We start from the raw sequence: 14,770 nt of genomic DNA, 5'->3' as shown, positions 1-14,770 counted from the left end.
TTATGCATATAATTTTGCAGCATTCTGTGGTTATTTTGCATTTATGACTGACCTTTGAAAGTCAATTACTCATTTTCTTAATCTCAGAGGAGACTTGAAAGTAGGCTAACCTTACATCCGTCTGAGAGAATAAATCTCAATCTGTCTCTAGTTGCAGGGACCAGGAGAGCAACACTGAGCATTTTCTTGGAACCACTCATTGTTTGAAGGGAATTAAATCCATCCACATTCAACCGTAAGGACACACATTCATTTCAAAGGCCCCCAAAACCTGTGCTGTACAGCTATACCTAACTTTCACAAAACCCTTCAATCAAAGTATTTATTTATGAAGCAAATAAGTTAAAAAATTATCCCATTGAAAAGTTTTTATTTTACATGATTTACATTAGCAAAGGGTCTTATCTCAAAAGTTGCTTCCTTGGGAGTAGTCTAACCATGTTTACCTTTGAGTTTTATTTGTTTGTTTTTATTGGTAGGGGCTTGACTTAGAGATAGCCTTTTGGGAATACAATTGATACATAAGGTGACCAACACTTATGAATGGCATCGGTTGCACTCTCACTATTCCTCCATCCAGGCAACTCTGTGTACCAGCTTCTTCTGAGTACGTGGGATAGAGCAGTGAGCACACAGAAGCCACCCTCATGGAGCTGGATATTCTGGGACTGGAGGCAAGTAATAACTGCTGACATCAATTAAATAAATAAGATTATCTTTGATGTGATAAGAAATATAGCCCTGACTGGTTTGGCTCAGTGGATAGAGCGTTGGCCTGTGGACTCAAGGGTCCCAGGTTCGATTCCGGTCACGGGCACCAAAAATAAATAAATAAATAAATAAATAAATAAGAAATATGAAGAAAGTAAACAAAGACAATGGGAATGGAAAATAAGTGACTGTGCTTGGATGTGCTGGTCTAAGCTGGGAGATGGGATGGCACTGAGAAGGGTCTTATAACCTACATCAACTCCTCCTACCCCTACCCTCAGAGCACCACTTCCTGACAGCAGTGCTAACAGATAAACGATACCTTCAATTCTAGTTCAATTTAAAGCAGAATTTTAAATGACTGTTAATTTTAGATGAATATCAAGATCAAAGTCACATTTGATCTTAAATACATTTTCAGAAATTCAGCTATTTGATAAAGTGATGATTATGTGTGTAGAGGATTTGTTAATACTATTTAATATCATAGGATATAAGTATCTTACTAGTGAATTGCTGAAACACTAGATAATACTTTCACTTCTGAGAATGTGTGAAACATGTAAAGTGATATATTCCCTTTTAGAATGCAAGTTACAACATGGTAAACCATGCCCAGGAAATTTTATCTTTTTTTTCAGTCTACATAAGAAACTGTGCATTGAAAGTACTTTAAAATCAGTTGCAGGAATATTCATAGCGACTGATTCTCACTCTAAGAAAAGTTGAGGGCATCCTGACAAGTCAGGGGAGTCTGGAACCTTGGACAGCAGCAATGGGGATATAAGCTATGCTAGTTTGTTTCTATCAGTTTTGCAAAAGAGCGTGTACCTTCCTGTGGTCCCCACTGGAGAGCGTGGGCTGGCTGGCAGGGCCTGGAAAAGGCTTGACAAGCTGTGTGTCTGCTGGAGTCCTTTGGAGTGAGCAGGCCTGGCAAGGATATCCTGGCAGGACTTGGAGCACCGAGAGCCCCATTCTGACCTGCCTCATTACCTTGGGTTGTCTTCTTTTTCAATCTCCCCTTGGACATTTTAAAGGTATATCCATGCTGAACCAAATCAGTGATAAAGGTCAACTTGTCACAGAAACTGTAAGAAATACGTGCTGCTTACCTCTGCATCACTCACTACCCACACCTAATTTAACCTAGTTACTTCTCAATAAATGGAGGCAGGAAATGATGGAGAGCAATGGCAGACAGACTATTAAGGTCAAACCCCAGCTCTACCACTTCCTTGCTGAGATGGGAATAGTAATGCATGCTTGAAAATATTGTTGGAAGAATTAAATGAATCTTTCTGTTTCTCTGTCTCTTTTCTACACACACAACATTAGGAAGCATATGATGAGTACCCAATAAGGGCAGAGAAAACATAGAGATGTTTTTTTATTCATAACTTACAGCTTGGCATGCTTCTCTGTTTTGCAAGAAATGCATCGCTGGATGGTTGACTGATTAACTCCATAGATCCCGAGCCACGTAAAAGTTCCTCCCACTGAGATGGTCCAAAAAGTGTGCCGCCTGAGAGGATCGACATCAAAGCTACGAGGCAGGGAGAAGTGGGTGAACAAAGATTTGTTTTTTTAGGGGATTAGATCATGCAGCTAAATCTTTATAAAACATGGAAAAAGTAGCCTTGGACATACTCAATTATGTGTAGTCGAGATCCATTTGTTGATAACTCTAATACATTGTAAAATCCACCAGCTTGAGCCGATCCTTGAATGAGGACTGTTAAGAAACCCACAATCATGACCACCATCTGGAATGCATCTGTCCACACCACTGCCTTCAATCCTCCCTGAAATGAAGAGAATAGGTGAGAGTTCTAAAAATGAAGCCTGCAATCTTCCATCGCTGTAAATATGATCCATATTTCTTTCTTTCTTCTCTCTTCCTTCCTTCCTCTTCCTTTCTCCCTTTTCTTCTTTCTTTTTTTCAGCATAGTTGCTGAGCCCCTTTTATGTGTCAACTATGATGTTAAGCATGGGATGAAGAGAGACAGATTCCTTCCTTAATTTCAGAGTTTAGGATCCAGCGGGAGAAGCAGATACTAGACAATAATGTAACATTTTACTTAAAATTGTGGAAAGTGCAATTAAAAAAGGAAGGGTTCCTATTAAAGCATAGAGCAGGAAGTCCTGACCTGGTCTTGTGAAAGTGTCACTAGAGCTAAGTTCTAAGTGAGTAGGAATTTATCAGGGACAGAGGACAATGAGGAAAGGGGAGCAGCATGTGTGAAGCAAGGAGAAGCTGCCTGAGGAAGTAAGAGAGCTAGAATGTACAGATTGAGGAATATATAGAATGCCCAAAGGGAGGTGGCTGAATTTGCTAGAGACCAGATTTTGACAAGGCCACTTAAATGATTTCTCAAAAGCAATAAGAGAACATTAAATAGATTTATATAATGAAAGCTTTTATTTGTTTCTCAGTAGTTGCAGTGGTGATTGTGAGGACAATAAATTGCAAGGGCCACAGGAGAAAAGTTGAGAGACCAACTCAGAGTTTATTTCAGTAGCCCATGTGCAAAATGACTGCAATTGAAGAAATAGAAGTTGATGAATTTCAAAGATATTTGGGAGGTAAAACCAACATAGCTTGTGATTAATTGAATACATTTGAGGAGAAAGTGAGGAAATTGAGGATAATCACCCATGTCTGACTTGTGCAACCTGAGATTTCTTTTCTTTTGTAGTGACAGTGAATAAATTTTGGAAAGCCAAGATGGTAGAATAGTTAGAAAGAAAAGAAGAACTAGGAAGGAATGGTAGAATCTGGATATTAATGGAGAAAGGAGTTTTAAGAGCTGAAGGCTGGTCAAATAGTGAGATGAACAAACTAGAGTGTCAGGAAGATGGATCTAACCGTAAAACAAAGTGTGATTGGACAAAAGGTTAGAAAGGGTGTGGGAAACTGTTTATTGCCTTCACTATTTGATAAGCATAGACAGAGACCCCCCCCCCCCCCCCCCCCCCACCAAGGCTGGGTGCCTTTGAAGCCCTAGCAAAAGTCAGAGCTAGGCGCCACCTCTATTTGTCCAGACAGTGGTAGCTAAAACTACTCCCCCATTTATTATTATGTAAATCCTTGCTGATGGGCTAGTCTGCCTGTTGCCAGGGGTCGCCTGCCTAAGGGCTATACTATGGGTGCATCCCAAATCAATAAAAGCTTGGTGAAGCCTGAGCACGGGAGGAAGTCCTTCCCCTTGAGTTGGACTTTCCCGCCTGGTCCCCCAATATTTCAAATTATCTCTTGTCTTTTCATTTTCATTTATATGCGGCTCTGCTTCCAGGTCCACACGGGACGTGGGAAGGAAACACCCAACAAAAGGGGGTTATCAAACCTGGCTCCTCTTTAGAGTCACTTGGAGAAACTGAAAACAAACAAACAAACAAACAAAGAACAATGTCTGAACCCCATCCCCGGAAGGAAAATTGAGATCTGGGGTAGAAATCAGTCCTCAGAGTGTTTTTTGAACAATTCCCAAGTGATTCTAATGTACAGTTCTAGTTGAGAACATGTGGACCAGAAGAAAACAGGAAAGAAAGAAGCTGCTAGAATAATCTAGGTATAAAGTCCCTCAGAACAATGGTGAAGGTGGAACAGCAAATTAGGAAAGATTGAATGAAGTGGAAGGCAGGGGTAGGTGGGTGGAAAGAGATCAACCAAAGAACTAGTAGGCATATATGCATAACCCATGGACACAGACAATAGGGTTTTGAAGGCCTGAGACTGGGGGTGGGGGTGGGCTTGAAGGGTTAATGGTGGAAAAGGGGGGATATAGGTAATACTTTCAATAATAAATATATAAAAAATAAATAGCTAAATAAAAATAAAAGAGCTTTGGAAATGAATAGCACTATGAGAAAGCACATGGTATTTTTAACAATAAAAAATAGAATGATCTTCCTTTGCTACTCCTCCAGAGTGTCAAGAACTTCTGTGAAAAGATCACAGGCTTCATCATTGTACCATGAGTGTCACTGAAATATTTAATCAGTCTGTGTTGCTTACTTTCCTAAATTGCGTTTACTAGATTGCAACCAAGGCTTACATTCCTAGAGTGCATACCCCTGGGCAGCAGGAATCACTTCTTATTCTTTTACTATCTTTCCGTTGTCTTAGGCTATGCAACTATGGGATTATCCGTGTAAAGAGACTGCGATATGTGTGAGCAAACATGTTAGATAAAGAACCCACCATTTTGGTGAGACACTGGAGCCCCTAACCTGGCTAGAGGGTGGAGAAGGGACAGAGGTGTGGTGGGAAGAGATTAGAAGGGTGGATTTATTCACTTAATGAAAGACTTTCAACACTAGGCTAAGAAGCTTATGCTTTATCATGTAAACAATGGGGAGAATTAGGTCAGTCAAGTGGCATGAAGAAATGGATGTTTTAATCTGCCAGAAGCTAGCAGGGTAGAGGGAAGAACTGACACCAATTTAATAGTCCATTTAGTTCATTTTAACTTACTGTGATGATTAAACTATCCTTACTTGTTTCTGACATCTTACTTTTTGGTTTCTATTTGTTCTACTTTTTCTGTTTGTTTGTTTTTTTCTCTTTTCTTCTCTTGCATAAATCAGTTGAGGTTTTGCTTTGTTTTAATTCCATTTTTCCACTTTGATAATTTTATTTAAATGATTTCCCTTGAAATTTTGCCATAAATTTTTATTTTAAGTAAATTTTTATTGATTTCAGAGAGGAAGGAAAAGGAGAGGAGAGAGAGTTAGAAACATCAATGATGAGAGAGCATCATTGATAGGCTGATTTTTGCACTCCCCACACTGGGGATCGAGCCTGCAACCCTCTGCATGTGCCCTGACAAGGAATTGAACCATGACCTCCTGGTTCATAGGTCAATGCCCAACCACTGAGCCACACTGTCTGGGTGGTGGTAAATTTTCTTGGTTCTTCACAGTCAGCTCCTGAAATATCATTTTGCTAAATACATAACTATAGGTTGATAATTGTTTTATTTCACTGCTTTGAAGATGTTATTCCACTCTTTCTGTCTTCCACTGTTTTTGCTAAGTCAGTCTTTAGCATCCCTAGCACTGTATCTCCTCATCACTGTATAGGACCTCAGAACAACTAATCTCAGATAAAGCCAGATGCTTAAGGAGCAGGAGTCTATTTTTAACTTAGGGAGAATTGTGCCTGGAATGGAAGGTAGAGAGAACAGAATGGAAACTTTGTAGCATAAACAACTGGTGAGATTTGCAAAGATGATAAAAGAGAGATAAGGGCATTTTAAAATAGTATATTCTAGGGAAAGAGTGGGAGCAGGGAGGAGGGGGTCAATAGGAGGGAAAAAGGGGGACATCTATAATACTTTCTACAATAAAAATAAATTAATTTAAAAGTTGCATATTCTCATGATATATGTTAACAGAGTATGTGGTATGCACATAATGCCAAAATACATGTAGGTCTGCTATGCGATAATATAGCAAGTACTTTATTGTTCTCTACAGAGAGGAGGAAAGAGAATCCAGCTACCTAAGACCCATTGTTGTATTCTTAGCTGGATACTTATAGCCTCTGTATATGATGTAAATGGCTTAGAGGAATAAAGGTTCCCATGGCAGGGCATAGCAAATAATAGGTACTCAATGAAAGTTTGTTGAACTAAGTGAATTATAGCAATTATATAAATGTTGCCAATAACAACCAGGTTTCTTGGTTAAAGACTGAGCATGTGTAAATCTAAATGTTAAATGTTATCATAGTAGCTCCACGAATAAGAGATAAAAGCAAGCTGTGGAATGCTCAGGTTTACAAAATACCAGCCATCCTTGCTTACTCAACCATTGCACAGTGAATTATAAACTCTAACCATGGTTTGTAATCACTATAATTGAGCAATTTGTATTTTTCTCAGAAATTGCATTTGGGCCCTAGCCAGTTTGGCTCAGTGGATAGAGAGTGGGCCTATGGACTAAAGGGTCCTGGGTTTGATTTTGGTCAAGGGCACATGCTTGGGTTGCAGGCTCAATCCCCAGTAGGGGGCATGCAGGAGGCAGCCGATCAATGGTTCTCTATCATCATTGATGTTTCTATCACTCTCTCCCTCTCCTTCCTTCTCTGAAATCAATAAAAAGTATTAAAAAATAAAAAAGAAATTGCATTTGGTCACCTAATCCTCTGATCAAGGAAGTACTTTATTCATTAAATCTTCTCTTAGCCCTGACTTTCTCAAATGAGCTCAGAGCTTAAATTCCACTAATGGTTGATACCAAAAATAGTTTTAAATAAAACATCAGCACTTTCCTCAGGAAACTGCAATAGATAAGCCCACATACTTCTACTTAATTTTAGAATAGCAATTTCTATATTTAGATGCCCTGCTGCTGGAGATTTGCCCTTATCCTGTATTAGGAGATAGCACTAAATCCTTTTTCACAGCTAGATACTTACCAGAGTGCAGTAGAATGTGCAAACAATTCCTGTTGCAAACACAGAGCCCCAGAGATCAAACCCAGTCACTACAAAAAGAGAAAGAATATTGAAAGAAGTTTTTCTGAGAAAAGCAAGCTTTACCAGTAAAAAGTAACAATATTTTTGTCAGTGTTCTTTATGGGCAAATGAAAATCAAATTAGAGTTTTCTCTTGAATGTTCTCACGTTGACAAAGATTCTTTTGTCACATTCTTATACTTTCACTGAGTCCATAAATTTCATGTAATGTTAAAAGCCAACTTTTTATCCTAAAATCCTGAAGCTTATGATATGCACCAATTATTTGTCTTTTGTTTTTGTGTTACTTTGAGTATATCAAAACCAAATAAACATCAGCCATGAACTGATATTTCTGAATATAAGCAGATAGCATGATTAAACTGAATATTGAGAACTTCCACATATCATAGATACCATTATAAAATTGATTTCACTTTCTTTTTCCTTTTTGTTTCTGGGATTCTATTCTCTCAAAAAGGGTCAAGAATAAATCTTGAAGTAATGACTATAAGCACCGTTTATTATTATACTCAGATTATCTGCTTTATGAAACCACTGAGAAATCACCGCATATTATGGATGATCTTATGTAGTGGTTGTGCATGTATAATACCAAAGCTCCCATCATTACAGTGATTACAAAAAACAAATGATTAAACTGTGTGTTTTGGACCATGTGGGCAAAATCAGGTAACTCATTATTTGCATTACTTTCAATGTTCAACTTTTAGAGGTTTATATTGTGACTCCCACAGTAATTCAGGGCACCCCGAACACAGGAATGTCTCCCCAAGATGTTTTAGGAATATTTCCCAAGGCCAGAATGCAGGCATAACAGTGGTGGAATGTGCCCAGGGAACTGTTGATAACTCACCTTGATTGAGCGCCAGAGCAGGAGCATACACCACCACTCCCGTATAGAGAATCTGGTGGAGAAACAAGCATGAGGTAAACACTGAGAGAAGACACATGGAAGGGAAAGCTGCCTAGAAAGTTCTTTATTGACCTTAGAAATAAATTTCCTTCAACTTGTTCACCAAGCATTTCATTCCCATCCACTCTAATTTGAAAGTTGCTGACCACTGTAGCTAGTTTGCAGAAGGGATATAAGTGTTAGGTGGAGGAATAATAGGGCTGGGCTTTTAAGATTGCTGCAAATTTTGGGATTTTATAGCTAGATCTGGTGTGTTTCTAAAGGATAGAAAAATGGGCTTCAAGTTAAGTTTTTGATTCACTCTCCCTCTCTCTCTCCCTCTTCCCCTCTCCCCTTTACACATATCATAATGACACAAATATGTTTTAGCAGTTTGTAAGCTATGGATTTTAGGAAGATGGAAAGCATCTGTGAGGAGGAAGTACTGTGCAGAGAAGACTAATGATGTGGGTCATCTGCACAATGAGTATAGCTCCTAACTCCCAGAACTGTGACCACTGCCCTGATGGAAGTGGGTTCAGTGCCATTTCATTCTATATGAAATTTCACCAGTTAGAGATTTATGTGAGGGCTTTAAAAGGTAAACACCCATAGACAGATCGTAGATCAGTCTTTTCATCCTTTTATTTCTCTCAAGTCCTTCAGCCTGTGTGAATGGGAGTTTTGATTAAGAAAGAGGAAGAAGGTTATCTTTCAGCAGAACATGCTTGGTGAGTAGTAGGAAACTCGCCAAAGGTGTGCCACATGCAAGCTGAGGCTGCATGAGGGCACCCCAGAGCCTGGGAGGGAGGAGAGGAGTCCAGAAGGGGCAAGTGGGAGTATTGGTGTGGAAATATTGTCTTCAAATAATTTTCAACAAAACGAGTATTTCTGATTCAACTCAGTTAACTAGACTTTTTCTTAATCAGTTAACAGACCATTTCATATCTTTATATCCAAAGCAATGTATACAGATTTTTTTTAAAAAAGAGCTGAAGTAAATATTAAGACAATGCTTTATTTTTCTTTGTGGTTTATGATATACATTGGTTTGCTCTTATTTGTATGTATATATGGAGTATATGCAATGGATAACTAGATGAAATCGCATATCTCAAAAGTGTTATCCTTAAAAGAAACTATTTTCTTCTTAGTATCAAATTTCTCTCTTTTTAAAAATATATTTTATTGATTTTTTACAGAGAGGAAGGGAGAGAGATAGCATTAGAAACATCGATGAGAGAGAAACATCAATCAGCTGCCTCCTGCACACCTCCCACTGGGGATGTGCCTGCAACCAAGGAATATGCCCTTGACCAGAATCGAACCTGGGACCTTTCAGTCCACAGGCCGATGCTCTATCCACTGAGCCAAACCGGTCAGGCATCAAATTTCTCTCTTAACTGAGTTAACTACCACCTGAAATAAACTAACCTGTATCTTGTCACCCACAATTCCACATTTGTAGCTGCCCTTATCCTTACCGTCTGCACAATGTAGATGACTGTTGCAGCATAGCGAACTCCTTTGTTGAATCGTAGTTGTAAGTACTAGAAAGAATAAAGAACGTGCAAAGAGTCAGTGAGTCTTACCTAGAACTGCTAAGAAGTTTCATTTTTTTGTTATTCCTTGGAGTTTAGTGCTTTGGATTTGTCATGTGCTTGTATGCTACTAGTACATACATGGCAGAACAAGAAAAAATATGGATTGTTTAAAATCAAATATATATTAAAGCTCAATACTTGTTCAAGCTTCTCAAGATAATCAGGGAAGATAAATAGGTTGCTTAAAAAAAATATGAGCATTCTGGCTTGCTACTCAGGATTTTCCTACTGGATATACTAAAGCCATTGTCACCTTTTATGTTCCCATTGCTCCAAAATTCACTTCAGGCCTTTATTTAATCTTTTCCAGACTACAGTAGTAGCTCCATAACTGATCTCCTGAATTCCAATCCTTCCCACCATTCTATTAACCACACATCAAGCCACATTGCTTCTCTTAATGGAACTCTGCTTATGTCTCTCTTTTTCTCAAAATCTTTATTCTGCATTGTGGATGCTTTATATTCCAAACACTCTACTGTCTGATCCATGATTTTCTTATCTTAAGTAAAACTATAAAGACAGTATGAAGAAAAGGGTACATGAAAAAAAATAACTAGATAAATAAAAAGACTCCTTGAATTCTACTTTGAGCTTTGCCACTATCTCACTCATTGATCTAAGCATCTGGTTTCTCATCCGTGAAATAAGAGAGACTGTTCCAACTGTATAATTTTACATATGAAAGAATGTATTGGCTTATTCAGAGCATTCAATGGCCATCTTTGCTGTGTCTACAGCTATTACTGCAGTCAAAAGTAAAATGAAAGTTCAACAGAAAAGTTGCACGCTTCGGGTTTGCACAGGTAACATTTAAAATCGTGTTCGATTATTTTCAAAACCCCAAACCTGATTTAGTCACATTATTTTCCATCTCAGGAAATAGCAAGTCAACTTTTCATGTTGGTTCAAGCCCAAATAATATGGAACATGGTTACTCCTCACTTCCTCTCACTGTCCACATCCAGTTCATAAAATAATCATGGGGCCTACCCCCCAATTTCAAAACACAGTTACTTAGATTATCTCCTCTGCTGCCACTATAATACTATCATATCTTGCCTAGATTATAGCAATACCCTACTAATTAGATCCCCTTCTTCAGTAGTTAAAACCTTATAATCATTCTCAACATCCAGGTAGAGTAACACTCAAAATACAAATCCCATCATCTCACTCCTCTGCCCAAACATGGTAATGACACATATCATAGTAAAAATCAATCCTTACAATGACCTAAAAGGCTTCATAACATTGGTTAAGACCCTATCAGACCCTAAATATCTATTTCACAACAAACATTTTGTAATATCATTTACTATGCTAAAGTAAGATTCAATAGTGATATCATATACCTATCCATCTAATTTCTCAAAATTTATATATAATTGCTATGATACCACAAATTTAACTTAAAGAGAAATTAAAAGGAAAGAAATTTACCAAAAAAAGTAATCTATAATGCTTAAAACCACTATAAAAGAAGATATACAGTAATAATATCCTGTGTATTCTTACAACAAAAAAGTTTGAATTGAAGAGTAAGGAGTTTAGAAGCCATACAGTTTGATAAGTCCAAGAAAAATGAGAAAGCAGATAGATCAGACACCAGCCTCTAAACTAGTGTTAGATGTAAACAACAAACTGGATTTATTAGTGTGTGATAAAAAATAAAAAATAACATTAATTGAAGTGGAGACAGCATGATGAGACTAATTATAAGCTAAGTGGAGATAACGAAAATGTATGATATTGCAAATGAGCTGAGCCTAATATATAACTTGAGGGTGAGAACAATTCCTTATGCTTTGACAGGGGACAGGGTGGTGATAAAGTAGCACAGATGGCATATCTTAGTCTTGAATCTCACTGTATATCAAAACATTTAAATCAGTTGACTACTGCCGTGTAATATCTACCCCAAAACTCATGGGCTTAAAAATCAAGGATTTATTATTTCTCATAATTTTGAAGATCTGTTGAGTGATTCCTCTACTTGTTTTCTCTGGGCTCCCGTGGGGTTGAAATCAACTGGAAGATCAACTGGGTGAGAAGGTCACTAAAGCCTCTGGTTGTTAGTTGGCAATGGCTGGTGACTAGGGTGTCTCTGTTTCCCTCTGTGTTCCAACTCATGCTCCAGAAGCTAGACCAGCTGGAACAGCTTCCTGGCATAGCAGTGTCAAGAGAGCATTCCAGGAAAGCAAAGGCAGAAACTCTGAGCCTAATGAAGCCTAAGCTACACACATCATTTCTGTCGCATCCTGTTGGTCAAAACAAATCACAAGGCCAAGAGCTGGGGAAATAGACTCTACCCCCTCCCATATTTAGTGCTTTAAAAGGTCCCAGAAAGAATATTTACCATATGGATCAGGAACAGGGAATGGATGATGAACAAAGAAACAAATTCAAGCTTCAATAGATAGACTAAGTCATAATATAAATGTGGGGACAGTAGCAACAACCACAATAATAATACAAAACTCTTATGTAGCATTTACTGTTTGCCAGGATGTGTTAAAAGTATTTGCATATGAATGTCAACTGTAATTGAAAAAATAAAAAATAATAAAAAAGGTTTTGCATTTACTCCTCAGAGATGTCTTTTGAGATAGGTGATTTTATCATCACTATTCCACATATGTAAAAACCAAGTACAGAGAAGTTAAGTCGTTTTCCCAAAGTCATAGCAGAGCTGTCATTCAAAGCCAAATAGACTTGAGTCTGGAGTCCATACTCTTAATCCCTATGCCACACTGCCAGTTCTTACAGAGCAAGAGACAATCCCAAAATAACTTCATATGTACTTTACATAACCTTGATTTCTTACTATTGGAGAATTTAAAAATATGTAGAGGGCAACAAACTTTGTAAATTAAATTTATATACTATAACCCTATAGGCATTCCCATATGTAAATATATTTTAAAACAATAAGTAATTAGCTTTTTCAACCCATGTTTGTTCCATGGAGGCACTGATATTGTAAATATTTTTCTATTTCTGTACTAATTTAATAATCATTTAGCTTAAAGGATTAAAAAAAAAGAAAAAGAAAAACAGCCCTCTTCTGTTAAGAGTCCTCTGCTGTGACTTAGTAAGGATGTTTGATGAGGAAAATAAACACTTTTTTTCATAGAAACTAAATATTGGACATGTAAATTCAATTTTTAACTTGACATTTTTCTTGAGAATTATTGCAAAGTCAAAACACTACCTCATTTCCTCTCATTAAAATAATCCCCATATTTGTATTATTGAGCAATTCTTTCTCATTAAAATATTTTCTAATTTTTGAAAACATTACCATTTCCTCACTAAAAACTGGAGCATAGTAATAATTTGTATTAGAATGCTCATCTCTACTATCTGATGGAAAAAGATACAGACAAAATGGTTCACAGTGGCTTTACTCACTATACAAGCTAGACTAAGTCATTCACCTGTACTATCTCTGTTTTCCTACAGAAAATGACAATATTCATGATATACATTCTGCGGGCTTTTCAGAATATGTTAATAATAATACAAATAATAACTTTAGCTCTCTCATTGAGAAGCTCTTAAAAGTTAGGCAATGCATTCAGTAGTCATACACAGGTTCTCATTTAATCCTTGAAATAGTCTCATGGTGTTGACTCCATGACTTTGTTCTACAGAAGAAAAAACAACTGTGTCTGTATCCAAAGCTTAAGCTTTTCCCAATAGCATTGTAATATTTTTCTTAAAAATAAGTGAATATTCTTCAATTACCACATATTATCATTAAGAGGATGTGTATTATTAGAGAAAAAAGCAAAAACAACAAAAGATTGATCAAGTGGAGAGAAAATAGCAACTCCTCCCAAAACAAAGAATAAGGGGAGAGTTGTCTTACCTCATAAGTGCTGGTGATGCCAGATCTGTAGAACACAGGCAGAAAGAGCTCTGATGTGAAGATGATGACAAAAGTATACGCAATGCAGAAGAGTGTGAAGGAGGCCCCAAAGCGGTAGACCTCAGAAGGGGCCCCCAGGACAGTGACAGCTGACATGAAGCTGGCTGTCAGAGACAACGCCACGGGACCACAGCTCATTTGTCTCCCCCCAACCAGGAACTCCCTTGAAGTTGCCTTCTTTCTCTCCTTAATAGCAAAGAACACCCCGATTCCAGAAGAAATGATAAAGAGGGCTGCAAATACGACATAATCCCAAGCCGCAAAGTTCTTCACCTCCATGCCGGGAAGTTTAACACCAGAGAATTGCTTTCAACCAGGTCTCAGGGAAAAGTTGCTTCCAGAAGCAAAGCTCAGTACAGCAGATGCTTTGCTGAGAGAGCAGACTAATTCTGTGAAGAGAGCGATGACCAGAGACACCTTTGTGGATCTTCAGACACCAAGCGATACTCAGGGAAGATCTCAAAGATTGACTACAGAGAGGAATCTGGTAATGGTGTTGGTACCAACAGATGAGAACTTGAAATCTGCCCCTGACCAGGAGCTGTCTGTTCCTCTACTCAAGCATATGCCACAGAGAAAGAATTCAGATGTGTTCTGAAATTAATAACCAAGTGGGAGGTGGGGGTGGGGGATTGGAGGTGGAATGGACTTGCCAGATAACATGCTCTTTTATCTGCTAGATTTTTTTTTAAAAAAACTTAAGGTTAAACATTACTGGGAAACAGAGGTGATACAGGTTGACCACCTCAGCATTTTAAATTAGTCAAATGGAATCTGTAAAATGCAAACACAACCCCCTCAGTGGTGTCTTTGTCCTGAGTGAGGAAGGGTGGAGGATGTGAACCTGCAATCGCCCGAGGCAGTGAGTGTGGAGGGAAAGGAGCAAAGACCAAGGAATCAGGAGACCTTTGCTCAAGTCGGCTGAAGCTTCAGTGAGCTGTGATACTGTTAACAAATCATTTAACCTTTCTGAGACTCATATGGTCAAGGGAATAATGATCCTACAGGGTTGTTATGAGTCTTTACGTGTCTCAAATTTCCTTTCCCTCTTTTATCTGATCTTTAAAATGAAAAAATAATATTTACCTTATTGGCTTACAGGGAAGCATACTGAACTTAACAGCTGATTCTCTCTTGAGTCTAGGC

At 38.0% G+C, this 14,770-nt stretch overlaps 1 protein-coding gene across 1 annotated transcript in view; it reads right to left on the bottom strand.

The window, feature by feature from the left end:
• The window catches only part of SLC5A12 (solute carrier family 5 (sodium/monocarboxylate cotransporter), member 12), a 37,751-nt gene extending 23,290 nt beyond the window's left edge, over window positions 1-14,461 (bottom strand). Inside the window, exons 1-6 of the mRNA XM_005873087.2 lie at window positions 13,565-14,461; window positions 9,571-9,636; window positions 8,048-8,099; window positions 7,133-7,200; window positions 2,359-2,513; window positions 2,114-2,254 (exon numbers count right to left, since the gene is read on the bottom strand). Of these exons, the coding sequence (XP_005873149.1) occupies window positions 2,114-2,254; window positions 2,359-2,513; window positions 7,133-7,200; window positions 8,048-8,099; window positions 9,571-9,636; window positions 13,565-13,903 (821 nt within the window). The 5' untranslated portion in view covers window positions 13,904-14,461. The remainder of the gene's footprint in view (window positions 1-2,113; window positions 2,255-2,358; window positions 2,514-7,132; window positions 7,201-8,047; window positions 8,100-9,570; window positions 9,637-13,564) is intronic.
• Between the last annotated feature and the right edge of the window lie 309 nt (window positions 14,462-14,770).

Source organism: Myotis brandtii, unplaced genomic scaffold (genome assembly GCF_000412655.1).
Source record: "Myotis brandtii unplaced genomic scaffold, ASM41265v1 scaffold399, whole genome shotgun sequence".
NCBI lineage: Eukaryota > Metazoa > Chordata > Mammalia > Chiroptera > Vespertilionidae > Myotis > Myotis brandtii.
This window is presented reverse-complemented; position numbering and strand designations above follow the sequence as displayed.